This window comes from Kogia breviceps, chromosome 11 (assembly GCF_026419965.1).
Source record: "Kogia breviceps isolate mKogBre1 chromosome 11, mKogBre1 haplotype 1, whole genome shotgun sequence".
In the NCBI taxonomy this organism is placed as follows: domain Eukaryota; kingdom Metazoa; phylum Chordata; class Mammalia; order Artiodactyla; family Physeteridae; genus Kogia; species Kogia breviceps.
The window spans coordinates 58,905,223-58,921,945 of record NC_081320.1 but is presented as its reverse complement, the minus strand read 5'-3'; the positions used below and the strand labels follow the sequence as shown (position 1 = coordinate 58,921,945).

The 16,723-nt window shown below is 36.0% G+C and overlaps 1 protein-coding gene across 2 annotated transcripts in view; it reads left to right on the top strand.

Moving 5' to 3' along the window:
- Positions 1-16,253, top strand: part of ERLEC1 (endoplasmic reticulum lectin 1) — a 37,739-nt gene extending 21,486 nt beyond the window's left edge. The window contains exons 9-14 of one of the 2 annotated variants that reach the window (XM_059078955.2): positions 2,354-2,515; positions 3,144-3,203; positions 9,281-9,405; positions 10,876-10,953; positions 11,282-11,357; positions 13,767-16,230. In XM_059078955.2, coding sequence (XP_058934938.1) covers positions 2,354-2,515; positions 3,144-3,203; positions 9,281-9,405; positions 10,876-10,953; positions 11,282-11,357; positions 13,767-13,838 — 573 coding nt within the window. In that variant the 3' untranslated portion in view covers positions 13,839-16,230. Of the gene's footprint in view, positions 1-2,353; positions 2,516-3,143; positions 3,204-9,280; positions 9,406-10,875; positions 10,954-11,281; positions 11,358-13,766 lie in introns of both variants that reach the window. The other variant, XM_067007606.1, reaches the window with a different exon arrangement.
- The last annotated feature ends 470 nt before the right edge of the window (positions 16,254-16,723 follow it).

The window sequence follows — 16,723 nt, the reverse complement described above, 5'->3', positions numbered from 1 at the left end:
TTCTCTAGAAATATTGATATTTGGCATATGGTTTGCCTTTTAAGTGTGAATCAAGCTTTGCCATAAAGAATTTTTCTCTTTTTTAAACAATATACATATCTGGCTATCAGAATTTTGGTTTGATGTTCTGCCTGTGTTATTACATTAAATTAATTTGGAAATTACTGGATTTATTAAGAATCTGTTTTATGAATTTCCAAACTCTGCTACAAAAACTACTATCATCTTGCTTTTATTGGAGTAGTTTTCCTTAAAAATGAAAGTAGATGTTCTGTCCACAAGAAGGAATAATAAATTGTCATGCTTCTTTTCTTCCTACCTCTTCCCCTTTTCTGAGCTGCAGGTTTCACTGTGCATTATTATTCTTTTGTTAACTAACCTTACTATAGGTCTTATGTATTCTAAGTAATTACTTTAGTCTATTAAACCTTAGCTCCTTATGAGTAGTAAGTATGTCTGCTGCTTTTTTTTTTCTTTAGATGATAATTTTTATGGGTATCAGTGTCCCAATGTCTTACATGGTCAAGTACTACATTACAAAATACATCTTCTACTAGAAGATTTATAGCTGATTCACAAAGTTATTTAAAATTGATCTCAGGACTGTTGCTGTTGTAATTGTTGAAGACACCGTAAATATGATGTAAGATTCTTGGGTAGAGCAAAAGAAAAAAGAAAAAAACAGAGACAGAAGAATAGGGTTGGTACTTCATTTTTAATACTCCATACTTAAAATACTGCCAGGAGCATAGTCGTAGGCTCTGAATGTAGAAAGAGTTATATGTAAAATTCAAGGTTCTTTCAAAAAACAAGACGCCATCTTGGCAGTCTTTGTTCTTAGTATTGGAGGAGAGAGGATAAGGTCATTGGTTTCCAGAGTAACCATCCAGTGAGTCCTACAAGCTGAAAAAGAGGGAAAGAACCACAATTGGTCAATGACAACTACAGCGGGTGGAAAAGGAGTCTATACATTTTACTGTTTAATTTTTTTTAATTATTTTATTCAGTTAGTTGGTACACTTACTTCTTCAATTCTGGTCTGGATTCATTTCCTCTCTGCTTACTGTGAGTACCCAGTTAACTACCAGATTCTAACTCATTAACCTCTTTCATAACTGTCCTCTTCTCTCCACCCGACTTGTCACTCCCTTATGTTAGACTGACTTCGTCTGTGGCCTGGGTTATTGCAGCTCCTAACTTGACTCTCCACCTCCAGATTTGTTCTTACCATTCCTTCTTCCCTGCCCATGCTAAAGTAATTACTTAAAAATCTGGTCATACCGTATCTTTGCCGAAAACCTAAAAGATAATGTCCAAACTTCTTAGTGTTACATAGTTTTCTATCTATAGTGCCTGCTTCTCTCTGGTTTTAAATATCATGCCATACCACACATCTCTGCTCTTACCTCTTCTTCAGGTTTACATGCATATGCACACACACAAAACATATATACAAACATTCATGTAACTCACAAATTATTAATGTTTCATGAATTAATCAAGGGCTTTCTCTTTGTGAAGTCTTCGTGTTTCAGTTCTTTGTCAAAGTTTATTTGAATCACCCCTACCTCTGTGAATCTGCTATTCCCTGTACCCTTCCTTTATTAAACTGCAGTTTCCTCCAGGGCAACAACCAGGTCCTGCTACATTTAAATAATTATAATTAATATTCATATTTGTCCCACTCAGCTCTTTATTGGCCTGCTTTTTATCCTTTCTTTACCCATAGTAATCACATTTCCAAAACTAAATGTAGAAACACAAAATCTAACGTGTAGCAAAGTACTTAATAAGAATATGAGACAAAATATGTGAAATGGAAATTATCCCTCTTTATTAAGAAAGGTCACCATGCCCCTAACTGGTAGATGGAATTAACATTTGCCTAGAGCTTTCTCTATTAAGTGTTGCAAAATTCATTTTCTTAAAACACATTAAAAATGAGTGGACAGGGACTTACCTGGTGGTGCAGTGGTTAAGAATCTGCCTGCCAATGCAGGGGACACGGGTTCGAGCCCTGGTCCGGGAAGATCCCACATGCCCTGGAGCAACTAAGCCCACACGCCACAACTACTAAGGCCACGCGCCTAAAGCCCGTGCTCCACAACAAGAGAAGCCACCATAGTGAGAAGCCCATGCACCGCAACGAAGAGTAGCCCCTGCTCACCACAACTAGTGGAAGCCCACGTGCAGCAATGAAGACCTGATGCAGCTAAAAATAAATTAATTAATTTTTTAAAAATGAGTGGACATTTTTTTTCCAAATTTTCTGAAGTTTAAAAATAATAATTTAAGTCATACTGAAAAAATTTGTGTGGCAAAGAAGCCCTTAAACATGTTTGTTTAATTTTAGGAAGATATGCAATCAACTAAGGAAGAGAGATTTCCAGCAATCCACAAACCCATTGCTGTTGGTTCTCAGCCAATGCTCACAGTTGGAACAACCCACATATCCAAATTGACAGATGACCAACTCATAAAAGAGTTCCTTAGTGGTTCCTACTGCTTTCACGGGGTGAGAAGTGAACCATCAGTTTAAATATTTGTCTTACAGCTTTCACTTGTGAGTTATTTATCAAGGGGCATTAGTAGGACTGGAAAAGATTTCTTGTCTATAGAGAAATGGCAGGATTCTGGAAGCTTCCCAATGGACATTTTCTCTCTGCATCTCATTATAATCCAGTGCATAGCCATTATATTCTCTTTACTCACAGGCTAAAACTTGACGTTTACTTGACAAAAATATATATATTTAAGTACTTCATATGTGATTCTGGCTAATTGCTGGAATGGGCATCAATGATTGTGTAGCCTACATTTTGGTTATGTAGCAATCACATTTAAAACTTGAGCTAATATCTACAAAGGTAAAATTTTGCCCCTAAGAACTCCAGTGGGAAATACACTTATAAGTGGAATTTTCATTTTACTTTATTTTACCAGGGTGGTACAGCAATTATTCTCTAATAATGTCTATTTTTTTAAGTTTATCAGTAATTTTTAATTTTGATTTTCAACCATATTATTGCTAGTACAGTTTTTTTTAATTATATATATGTCCATCACTAACATGTGGCAGTATTGACCCAGACCCCAATATGCCTTTCTCTGTACTGTAACTTGATCTGTTTCCTTTCCTGTAGGGTGTTGGTTGGTGGAAATATGAATTCTGCTATGGCAAACATGTACATCAATACCACGAGGTATAGAACAGCATTTATATCACTCTACCACTAGGCGGATTAAAGTTTCAAAAATCTTTTGTGGAAAAAAAAGGGGTGGGGGTTGGTGTTACTTTTAATTATAAGATGATTTTAATATGGGAATATTCATCAAAGTGTCTCTAAATTCTGGAAAATGGAAAACTTGGTGTCAGTTAAGGCTAAGTCAGTAATCTTAAAGTAATGTTATTTATTAACTACTCAGATTCTTGTATTACTGTGAACCTGGAGGAATAATAAGCTACAGTGACTAACTTCTTTTGCTTTGACCAAGAAGTTAGTCATTGGGGCTTCCCTGGTGGCACAGTGGTTGAGAGTCCACCTGCCAATGCAGGGGAAACGAGTTTGTGCCCCGGTCCAGGAGGATCCCACGTGCCGTGGAGCGGCTAGGCCCGTGAGCCATGGCCACTGAGCCTGCGCTTCCAGAGCCTGTGCTCTGCAGTAGGAGAGGCCACAGCAGTGAGAGGCCAGCATACCAAAAAAAAAAAAAAAGAAATTAGTCATTGTTATAACTCATCATTAAATTAAGTGAATGGTAAGATAGTATATCACTAGACTTAGTAAAATAGGATAAATACAGCAGGTTTCTCAACTAAAAGAAGGTACCATATCATCTAAGCTTAAAATAAGTTTTAAGATTAAATGCACTGGCTCTTTATTCTTTTATTTATAACTTCATAAATCAGTATTCTCCCACACTTGAGCCAAAGCTGCTTAAATTCTGAAATTCAAGCCCCAGTAGTTTTATTTGTCATTGTTGTAGTTTAGTAAGGTAAACTAGACATGGAAAACCAACATTAAATGTTCATCTGTTTTAAAAGGCTCTTCTTATCCCCCCAAATAAATAACAACTGGTAATTAGAAAATACTGTATTTGCCCTTTTGAGATGTTTTGAGCCGATCTTAAATTACAAGATGGATCATAATGGGAAAGATCAACTCACTTTCCACATTTAAATCACTCCGAATTTATGAGGCGTCTGTAAACTAGAACATTTTATTCTTCACTTAAGCATGAGATGTTCCATTTCACTATGCTTTCCATTTATTCTTGCTGTTTTGGTGTTTTACTTATTTATTTTATTAATACAAAAAAAGATAAAGTGTCATCTAAGTACAGCCCAGATAATACCCAGTGGCTTTTTTTTAAATTAAAGGAATATATGCCAGAAATATAGAATGAAAATAAAACTTTCCTCCACTGTTGTCCCATTTTTCAAAAGTAACAGCTGGGGCTTCCCTGGTGGTGCAGTGCTTAATAATCTGCCTGCCAGTGTACAGGACTCTGGTTCGAGCCCTGGTTCAGGAAGATCCTACGTGCCGCAGAGCAACTAAGCCTGTGCACCACAACTAATGAGCCTGAGTTCTAGAGCCTATGAGCCACAACTACTGAGCTGGCATGCCACAACTACTGAAGCCCACGTGCCTAGAGCCTGTGCTCCACAACAAGAGCAGCCACCGCAGTGAGAAACCCGGGCACCACCATGAAGAGTAGCCACCACTTGCCGCAACTAGGGAAACCCCGTGTGCACCAACAAAGACACAACACAGCCAAAAATAAAACTAAACTGAAGGAGAAAAACCATATGATCATCTCAATAGATGCAGAAAAAGCTTTCGACAATATTCAACACCCATTTATGATAAAAACCCTTCGGAAAATAGGCACAGAGGGAAATTACCTCAACATAATAAAGGCCATAAGTGACAAACCCACAGCCAACATCCTTCTCAGTGGTGACAAATTGAAACCATTTCCACTGAGATCAGGAACAAGACAAGGTTGCCCACTCTCACCACTATTATTCAACATAGTTTTGGAAGTTTTAGCCACAGCAATCAGATATGAAAAAGAAATAAAAGGAATCCAATTCAGAAAAGAAGTAAAACTGTAACTGTATGCAGATGACATGATACATTACATAGAGAGTCCTAAAGATACTACCAGGAAACTACTAGAGCTCATCAATGAATTTGGTAAAGTAGCAGGATACAAAATTAATGTACAGAAATCTCTTGCATTCCTATACACTAATGATGAAATACCTGAAAGAGAAATTAAGGAATCACTCCCATTTACCATTGCAACAAAAAGAGTAAAATACCTAGGGATAAATCTACCTAAGGAGACAAAAGACCTGTATGCAGAAAATTATAAGACACTGATGAAAGAAATTAAAGATGATACCAACAGATGGAGAGATAGATATACCATATTCTTGGATGGGAAGATCAACATTGTGGAAATGACTGTACTACCCAAAGCAATCTACAGATTCAGTGCAATCCCTATCAAACTACCAATGGCATTTTTCACAGAACTAGAACAAAAAATTTCACAATTTGTATGGAAACACAAAAGAACCCAAATAGCCAAAGTAATCCTGAGAAAGAAAAACAGAGCTGGAGGAATCAGGCTCCCTGACTTCAGACTATACTACAAAGCTACAGTAATCAAGACAATATGGTACTGGCACAAAAACAGAAATGTATCAGTGGAACAAGAAAGAAAGCCCAGAGATAAACCCACGTACCAATGGTCAACTAATCTATGACAAAGGGGGCAAGGATATACAATGCATAAAAGACAGTCTCTTCAATAAATGGTGCTGGGAAAACTGGACAGCTACATGTAAAAGAATGAAATTAGAACACTCCCTAACACCATACACAAAAATAAACTCAAAATGGACTAGAGACCTAAATGTAAGACCGGACACTGTAAAACTCTTAGAGGAAAACATAGGAGGAACACTCTGACATAAATCACAGCAAGATCTTTTTTGATCCACCTCCTAGAGTAATGGAAATAAAAACAAAAATAAACAAATGGGACCTAATGAAACTTCAAAGCTTTTGCACAGCAAAGGAAACCATAAACAAGACAAAAAGACAACCCTCAGAATGGGAGAAAATATTTGCAAGCGAATCATCGAACAAAGGATTAATCTCCAAAATATATAAATAGCTCCTGCAGCTCAATATTAAAGAAACAAGCGAACCTAAAAATGGGCAGAAGACCTAAATAGACATTTCTCCAAAGAAGACATACAGATGGCCAAGAAGCACATGAAAAGCTGCTCAACATCACTCATTATTAGAGAAATGCAAATCAAAACTACAATGAGGTATCACCTCACGCCAGTTAGAATAGGCACCATCAGAAAATCTACAAGCAATAAATGCTGGAGAGGGTGTGGAGAAAAGGGAACCCTCTTGCACTGTTGGTGGGAATGTAAATTGATAACAGCCACTATGGAGAACAGTATGGAGGTTCCTTAAACTAAGAATTACCATATGATCCAGCAATCCCACTACTGGGCATATACCCAGAGAAAACCATAATTCAGAAAGACACATGTGGGCTTCCCTGGTGGCACAGTGGTTGAGAATCTGCCTGCCAATGCAGGGGACATGGGTTTGAGCCCTGGTCTGGGAAGATCCCACATGTTGTGGAGCAGCTAGGCCCGTGAGCCACAACTACTGAGCCTGCGCATCTGGAGCGTGTGCTCCACAAGAGAGGCCCACACATCGCGATGAAGAGTGGCCCCTGCTTGCTACAACTAGAGAAAGCCCTTACACAGAAACAAAGATGCAACACAGCCAAAAATAAATAAATTAATTAATTAATTAATTTTTTAAAAAACACAATGAAATATCAAAAAAAAAAGATGCATGCACCCCAATGTTCATTGCAGCACTGTGTACAATAACCAGGTCATGGAAGCAACCTAAATGCCCATCGACAGTCGAATGGATAAAGAAGATGTGGTACATATATGCAATGGAATATTACTCAGCCATAAAAAGGAACGAAATTGGGTCATTTGTAGAGACTTGGATGGATCTAGAGACTGTCATACAGAGTAAAGTAAGTCAGAAAGAGAAAAATATTGTATATTAATGCATATATATGGGACCTAGAAAAATGGTACAGATGAACCAGTTTGCAGGGCAGAAATTGAGACACACATGTATAGAACAAATGTATGGACACCAAGGGGGTAAAGCAGTGGGGGGGTGGGGGTGTGTATGATGAATTGGGTGATTGGGATTGACATGTATACACTGATGTGTATAAAATGGATGACTAATAAGGATCTGCTGTATAAAAAAATAAAATTCAAAAATTCAAAAAAAACAAGGAGCAGCTGATTCGGGGGCTCTGGCTCACTCAGGCCGGGGGGAGGGAGGGGTATGGAAAATAAATAAATAATAAAAATAAATAATTTTTTTTAAAAAGTACCAGCTGTTAACTTTTTCTTAGTTAACCCACCACAAGGGAAAAAAAAGCCTATATGTAAATGTTGATATAACCTTTTTATTTATACAGAAGAGATATACTAAATGCACTGCTCAGCACTTGTTCTTTTCACCTAGTGTCTTGGAGATCTTTCCATGCCAGCAACAGCTGATTTTATTTTTTTCAGCAGGTTCAGAGGATTATGTCTCTACCCACAGTATATTTAGCCAGACTTCTGTTGATGAGCCTTTGAGTTGTTTCCCGGTTTTGCTGTGACAGCATCTTAGTGAGGATTCTTAAATAGTTGTGTTTGTGAACTTTTGCAAGTATATTCATAGGGCACATTTCTAGAAATGTACTTGCTAGGTCAAAATATATGCATACTGAACAATTGCCTTTCAAAGGGTTGGACCAGTTTACATTTCCATTAACAATGGCTGTTTTCGTGTACACTTGCCAACACTAGGTTTTATCAAACTTATTTAGCCAAGGTCATGTATCCTAGAACTTTTGTTTTTCTTTTTTTTTTTTTTTCTTTTTGTTTAAATTTATTTGGTTGTGCCGGTTTTAGTTGCAGCATGTGGGATCTTCATTGCTGCTTGTGGGATCGTTAGTTGCAGGATGCAGGCTCTTAGTTGTAGCATGTGGGATCTTGTTCCCTGACCAGGGATCAAACAGGGGCCCCCTGCATTGGGAGCACAGAGTCTTAACCACTGGACCACCAGGGAAGTCCCTAGAACTTCTTGAAGAACTCTGGTAGGAGCTTTGGGAGACAGAAAAATAATAGTAGCTAACAAATATAGTGCTCACTGTATACCAGGCATTGTTGTAAGGACTTTACACATATCAACTCATTTAATGTTCATAACAGTCCTAAGAGATGAGTATTGTTACTCCAAGATGAGGAAACTGAAGTGAAGATTTAGTAACTTGCCTAAAGTAACATAGTAGTAAATGGTGAAACTAAAATTCAAACCCAGGCACTCTTGTTCCATATCCAACCTCTTAAACAATTCACTGTGCAGCTCTAATCCCTGTGTCTCTAGAAATTTACAGTGTAGTTGCTAAAAGAATGTTTAATGGCTCTCTCTTCCACTAGGCAATAAGCTGCACTGTAGCAGTGGCTGTGGCTGTTTCCTTTGCCTCTGTAAGGGTTTTTAGTTCTACTAGTCAGATGTATATTAGTGCCCAGCATGGTTCCTGGCATAAAATATAAAGAAGAAAAGGAAGGAAAAGGCACGGAAGGAAAATGAGAGAGAAGGAAGTCCACATATAGGACAATATATAGTGCATCGTGTCAGATGAGTAGTGTGAAAACTAGTATAACTTGAAGGTTTGCATTTTAAATAGTATGAAGATAGGCTCAGTGTGGCTGCAGGGTAAGAGATAGAGGCCAAATATTTAAGTAAGAATCAAGTAGTATGTGGTTGTATTATCTAGGTATGAGAGATTAAACTCTTAGTTGGGGGTGAGATGTTGGCAATGGACATGTAGAGAAAGAGTGAAGCCAAGAACATTTCCAGGAAAATAATTGACAGGACCGATAAATGTAGGAGAGAAAGGAAATAGAAGAGTCAAAAATAACTACATCAGGACCTAACCTGACTAGAAAGTACTAGTTTCATAATTCAGAGAAACAAGGAGCAAAGAATAATGAGCTCAAATTTCTACTCATTGAGAAGTTTGACTAACATCACGTCTAAACATAGATATCCAGTGTGCAGATGAAGATAAGATCTATAGCTTGTAGGCCATCAGCATAAATGTCACCTTGATATCAAGCATGCATTGTCACAAATATTTTTTTATATATTAGGACAAGGATAGTGGGAAAACCTCTGTGGTTGTGGGGACATGGAACCAAGAAGAACATATTGAATGGGCTAAGAAGAATACTGCTAGAGCCTATCACCTTCAAGATGATGGTACCCAGACAGTCAGGTAAATATTAACTTTATTTGCCTTTAGATATTAGAATATTTAAAACTCAGAATATTGAAAAACATAAACTTAAAGTAAAATATCTGGTCAGCTTTTCTCAGGGACATTTTTTAGGTTAGTTTTCTTTTCGAGAGGGAACAACATAGTGTAATAGTTAAGAGCACAGTTTCTGAAGTCAGATACCCTGTATTCAAATACTGGCAATTCACTTACTACCTTGGGCAAATTACATAATCTTTGTAAGCCTCACTTTTCTTGTAGTATTTGCCTCAGAGAATTGTCTACTAGTATTTGCCTCAGAGAATTGTTAGGACATTTAAATGAGGTAATGCATGTAAAGTGTAGTGCCTGGCAATTGCATGCAATAAACTTTGCTGCCTTTGACAGTGGTGGTGTATGGTAATGAGAGTGGTGGTGGCATTAGTAACACTGGTACAATTCCAGGTTTTAGGTCTAAGGCTGTTATAAACGTTTTCCCCCTTCGTGTGTAATCGCTACCACTTTAAGTTACTTAACTCTATTTAAATATACTCCAGCATTTCCCTTTGTTACTTAACGTGGGGTAATGGTTGAAAATTGTTAAACAATGTTTTTTTGAAAAACTACCTCACATCTCTTTTGGGCTATTAGATTTATCTTGTTATAGCAGAAGTAAATTAATCTCTTCTTTCCCAAGAATAACTAAACTTTAGCTTTTCTTATAGTCCATTACCCAGTTAATTTTAAATTATTCATTCTTTTTCCTTCTCAGATGTTAACTTTGTCCTTCCTAGCATAGATGGTATTGAGAGAGTCTGTTTTCAGAATGTGCTGACTTCTTGGGCTGACCAAAATCAAAATTAGCAAAATTAAGAGATAGGTATTTAAGTATTAATATACTAAACTGATCGATTTTTTAAATGTTTATATGTTTCAAGTGAAAATAGCTCATGGTATCATGTGCAACAAATATTGAAGCACAGGAGTGTGAGGCTAGCAAAATGAAAACTTATCTTTGGTTCCTGCTCTTTGGAATTTATAGCTTAGCCTAGGCTTTACCTTTGTACGCTGCCTGCATTGCAGTATTTTAATGAGTGGAGCTGAATGGTGGATGGGAAGATGGGGAAACTGTTCCACAAAGGAAACAATATACAGGGCTGGGAAAATGGTTAGCTTTAAAAGAAAACTTTTTTAAAAGCAATTTAACCTTAACTGTTTGTATACAAATAAATAATGTCCAAGTTAAAGATCATTCTTATTAATTAAACCACTAAGAAGTATCTCAACTTTGTATTCTTTATAGAAGCTGAAAGACTTTCTCTGTGACATAACCTTAAAAATATGTATTTTTAAGGAGTATTTTATAGTCAGATTTTTTTTTTAACTAATGCAAAACTGATCCCTCTAACCATCTTCTCTCCCTACCCATTACAATTACTCTGAATGAGTGAAGTTTTAGTTTAATAAAGCTTGTGTGTTTTTCTGATTCAGGATGGTGTCCCATTTTTATGGGAATGGAGATATTTGTGATATAACTGACAAACCAAGACAGGTGACTGTAAAACTAAAGTAAGTTAGACCATCAAATCATGCTTTATGCCTCTCTCTTTAGTCTGCTTCCTATGGTCAAAAGATTATATAAATATATAATTATGGATAATTACATTTATTCATAATAATTTATGGATTTGTCATAAAATACTGTTTTATTATAAAATAGTAAAATCATAATTGTGATATAATTGTTATTTATTTATGTTATTATCAAATTAAATTATTTCAATTATTTATTAAATTATACAGAATCACTTACAAGGCATTTTTATCCTTGAGAGGAAAACAGTTTAAAATAATTTTGTATTGTTTGGGCAGTGCCTTAAAGTACTCTCTGTTTTAGGTGTAAAGAATCAGATTCTCCTCATGCTGTTACTGTATATATGCTAGAGCCTCACTCCTGTCAGTATATCCTTGGGGTAAGTGAAAAACTAATACTCAGGAATTCAGTTTGGGGCCACATTTTAATTTTTAGCATTAAGTCTAGAAAGGACCTTCGGTAGTCTCCAAAGTTTAATATAGCCCTCATACTACTTGTAAAAATTGACATTATTTTATTGAGGTATAATTTACATAAAGTAAAATGCAAAGTTCTTAAGTGTTGAGTCTGATGAGTTTTGACAGTTTTATGTACCCATTTAACTATTACCCAAAACAAGGTATCTATCACTGCAGAAAATTTTCTTATACCCCTTTCCTGTCAATTCCCCTCAATTCCCAAAGATACTCCTTCCTGTTTTCTGATACCATAGATCAGTTTTACATCTTTTTTGATTCCGTATGAATGGGATCATATAGTCTATAATGTTTTATGCCTGGCCTCTTTGACTCAGCATGTTTTTTAGACTCAGCATTTGTTTTCTTCATTTTACTCCTGCCAGCAATATATGAGAGTCCAGTTGCTCCACATCCTTACCAATATTTGGTGTTGTCAGTCTTTTTTATTTTAGTCATTTTAGTGATTTTAATTTGCATTTCCCATATGAAAAGTGTTGTTGAAAACTTTTCATGTGATTATTCATCTGTATACCTTCTTTGGTGAAGTGTCTAGCCAAGTCTTTTTAAAGAAAAAATTATTCTGGCACAAAAACAGTAAGGAAGACTTTATTCAGGACTGTTGCCACAAGTGTCAAGACTATCACAATAGGGTAGAGAGAGTCAGTTTATCTCCAAATACAGCAAAAACAGCCAGGGATACATAGCCAACAAGCAGAATGGGGTGTTGGGGAGTAGTCATTGTATGGCAAACTACTAAAAGGAGACATCAGGGGTAGGGGATTCTTGCTAAACTGACTTAACAGAATTATTGCTGAAGGCTGGGCAGGAAGATCAGATATCAAAAGTGAGAGAGGAGGAATTTGATCAGATATGGAGGGTGATTAGGTATTGAGAGTGAGTGATTCTCTCTAAACTGACTTATCAGAATTACTGCTGCAACTGGACTTGGCAGGCCCAGGAACAAAAAGAGGCCTAGTCAAAAAGAGGGTTCAGGGGAGCCTTACTATCATCTGGTCAAGGAGAGAGTCTTTCTCAGTCTTTTACCCATTTTTGTTGTTGTTGTCTGTCTTATTATTATTTATTTCTAGGAATTCAAATACATAATGGACATGAGTTTTTTCTATTTTAATTGCACATTTTTCCCCTGATCTGTGTCTTGACTATTCTTTTTCGTACTGTCTTTTGATGAGCAAAAGTTTATTTGATGAAGTTCATTTTATCAAATTTTTTCCCATTTTATTGCTAATGATTTTTTTTGTCTTAAGTCATGAAGGTATTATCTTCTATTTCCTTCTAGAAATATGGTTCTACCTTTGGTTATGCGATGTGTAAGGGTGGTTTTCTTTTTTTTTTTTTGCGGTACGCGGGCCTCTCACTGTTGTGGCCTCTCCCATTGTGGAGCAGAGGCTCCAGACGCGCAGGCCCAGCCGCTCTGTGGCATGTGGGATCTTCCCAGACCGGGGCACAAACCCACATCCCGTGGAAGCCCAGGGTGGTTTTCTTTGTTATTTATCCTGGTTGGAGTTCACTGAGCTTCTCGGGTTTGTGGGTTGATATAATTCATTAGGTTTGGAAAAATTTGGGTCATCATCTTTTCAAAGATTTCTTCTGCCCCACCTTTTTTCTGTTTCTGGGACTCTGATTAAACATGTTAGTTTGAAGTTGTTCCCAAATCTCAGGCCCTTTATTTTATTCTGACCTTCTTTGTTTCAATTTAGGTCATGTCATTTCTATTGAATTGTCTTCAAGTTCATTGATTCTTTACTTTGCTGTGTCCTGTCCACCTCTTTGAATGAATTTGTATCTGATATATTTTTCATTTCTAACATTTCCATTCGGTTCTTTTTTATGGTTTCATTTCTGCTAAAATCCCCCATCAATTCACACATGTTGTCTACCTTTTCCACTATTTCCTTCATTATATTTATTATAATTATCTTAAATCTGATCATTTTAACATCTGGCCCATTTTTGGATTTTTTTTACCTTTTTCTTGAATTGTACAACTTATTATTTTGCCGTATTCTGCTACTTTTTTGTTATATAAGACCTAGCTATGTGTTTCTCTCTCATTCTTGTCCTTTACTCCTTTTCTCTCTCATTTCTTTTACTTAAAGATAAAAACACCTTCTCTACCTATCTGGTATTTTATTTGGATGACTAAATGTTTTCTAAAAAGCTCAATTTGTAGAAATAACATTGGATGGTTTATCCAAAACAAGGACTCGTATACATTTATCAAATTTATAGGTATTCATTCAGCAGAAAAATACTGAATAAAGTATTCAGCTTAGCAGCTTTTTAATGGTTTTATTGTTGTTGTTCTTTAGGTTGAATCTCCAGTGATCTGTAAAATCTTAGATACAGCAGACGAAAATGGACTTCTTTCTCTCCCTAACTAAAGGGTAACAAAGTTCAGGGGAAAAAAAAGATCATTGGAAGTCATGATGATTTGTCTGACCATGTGTCCCATTATAGAGCTCTCAGTCATTGGACTGCATCTAAAGGATTGTATAAAAGGACTCTCAACCACTTTGTGAATATGTATGTGTACATAAGAGGTTATTGATAAACTTCTAAGGCAGACGTTTTGTTTCACCTTTTTCATTTTTGTTGTGTCTTATGAACTGATTGTGTGTTTTCCTTTGCTTGGATAATGTGATTCCAAAATAAATCCTGTCCAAGCAATTTAGAGTCGATCCTAATGAAATGTCATAATCGTTGTACCTATTGAAAGTTTTTAAATAATAGATTTGTGTAAATTATAGTATATACACTAGCTAATAAAGTAAGGATAATGAAGAAAGAAATTGATAGGAGGTTGTTTAAATGAGAGACTGTGTTAAATATGTAATTTCTAGTGCCTGAAATCCTTTCAACAAATTTTTATTTAGCAACCGCTCTCTACCAGGTATTAAACTAGAAACTGGACACACAGTAAAGCCTCACATATAAGTTTTCTTCTCCTCTGTTAATCTCAAGAAACTCTTCTTTACAATAGGTTGCTTCTCTCTCAGAACTTTTATCTGTTTCTTTCTCCTTGATATGAGTGTGTTTCCCCCCAAAATTTGTACCTGGTATAGACAGTTGGTGATTATTCTCTTTCAATTTAGAATGATTTATCTTAAGAAAACACAGTGCTGGCTATCCTTTGTACTTGCCTACTATATACTACAGATTTTAGTTCCGGACAGTTTTACAGCACAATATTTATTTTAAAGTGAATAAAATGTCCACAAGCAGTGTTGTCATGTAGTCAATGGCAGATTATACAGTTTATTTTCTCCATTACTCTGTTTCAGACAACATCATCCTGTTGTATTTTGGACATACATGTCTAAATAAGGGCAGAAAAGTACCCATAAGACACTTTCCTTTTCCTCCTTCTCAGCAGTTCTGGTCAAAGATATTGTAGTTTGAGAAAAGGTTAATATAATTGACTATTGGAAGGCTATCTATAGATTTTAGTAGGAAGCAGCACATGTAAAAATAGACAGCGTGCACTTCAAATTCAAACCTAAATCCAGATACTCTCTTTAACTTACTAGCTGTGTGATCCTAGACAGCAGTTAACCACTTCGAGCCTCACTTCCTCTATTGTAGAGAGACTACTTATTACTTCATAAGGTGGTTGTATCAGTGCATTAATTTTCTCTGTATATAAAAAGCCTAGCAGGTTCCCAATAAGTGTTAGTTTATTTCCTAATATCTCCCTTGTCTCCTATTAACATAATAAGATCGGAGACCAAAGCCATTAAAATTTAATTCTTTAATAAAGTATAGAATTACATTTACTATATCAATTAAGACAGACAGGTTTACTTTCACATTTAGATTATAGGTATAGGAGAAGAAAGAGAACTGTGAAAGCTTAGTGCCAAAAAAATACTTGGGGAATATTTAGGCCAAACTCTTTCTTTTGTAAGAGAGGGGGGGGAAATCTGAAAAACTGTATTAGAATAGTTTACTACAGAAGATTCTTAAAAATAGAAGTCATAGTAAAACCTAAAATAATAAAATAATAATAATAAAAACTAAGTCAGCCTTCTGTCTTGGCTAACAGCTTAAACTTCTTTGAGACAAAGGCTAGGCCAGGTATCTCTATAGCCCTTCTAAATCTTGGGTCCCCTATCAGTAGTCTGAAGTTTTTTTTATCTCCAAATTGTTTGTTGCTACCTCGATTGTGCAGCCATTCTTCTATAGTGGTAGGCAGGAGAAAGGGCTCAGCTACAATATGCCTAATGTACTCTGAGAAGTGGAATCTCTATTAAGGTGGGTGCTAAATCAGATTCTTTAGCCCAGAGCCTAAGACTCTGCATTTTGAATGTTTCCTGAGTGATTCTCTTTATTTTAAATAAATTCTCCAGTGATCGAGGATCACTGTGACTCAGGCACTTCACTTTTAACAATTTCACACATACTAACCCTCCTGATTAGGGTTTCAGGGAAATAAATAGTAGCTCATCTTTACAGGAAGATTGTGACATGGAGACTTTTTTTTTTTTTTTTCCTTTTTTTCAGCTTTACCTGCTTTTTTTCAAGATACCACTAGATGAGACCTTGTTTATATCCTTATATCCTTGATTAAAGGGACTTTGGCAACAAAGGGCAACAAATTATCTCAGCTAAACTGAATAGTAAGCTTTGTATACAGTCCTTGGTGAACTATCCTTTTCAGTCAGTCTGATATACAAAAAGGCCTGACCTTATTTGTGACAAAGCTTAAACTTCATAGTACATAATCAGGCCAAATTATTGACCCAGTAGCACCAAAGAGCTAACATAAAAGGTCTCAATCTAAAAAGGAGAATAAGAATCAAGATTTGAATTTTGAATAAATAGTATTTGCAATCAGAGTTTCAAATGAAAATAAATATCAGCTATACTAGAAAGTGATTATAAACTCTCTTCCTAGTGTTGGGTAATTCTACTTACCAGGGCTTACATATCCATTTGAACATAGAACTATTTTCATATGTGTGTATGTTATATGTTATGATGAGCTGTTGAGGTAAAAGTTTTCAAGATATATTGCCATGGTGACATGGCTTAAGAGAAAATCCATTTCTCCATTTCTTTTTTTCAGTTGTTTGACAGGGGTGGTAGAGAAACCATGGACCACCACGTACCAAGAGCATGCTTTATTTCAGTTGCCAATAGTCTCAAAGTAGGTTGTACAAGCAGGCGAGATGATCCAGTGGATTATGGAAAGAAGATACTAGAAATTCTACTAATTTTTCATCTGCAAAAGAGGAATTAAGTTTCACTAATATTTAATATGTGGACT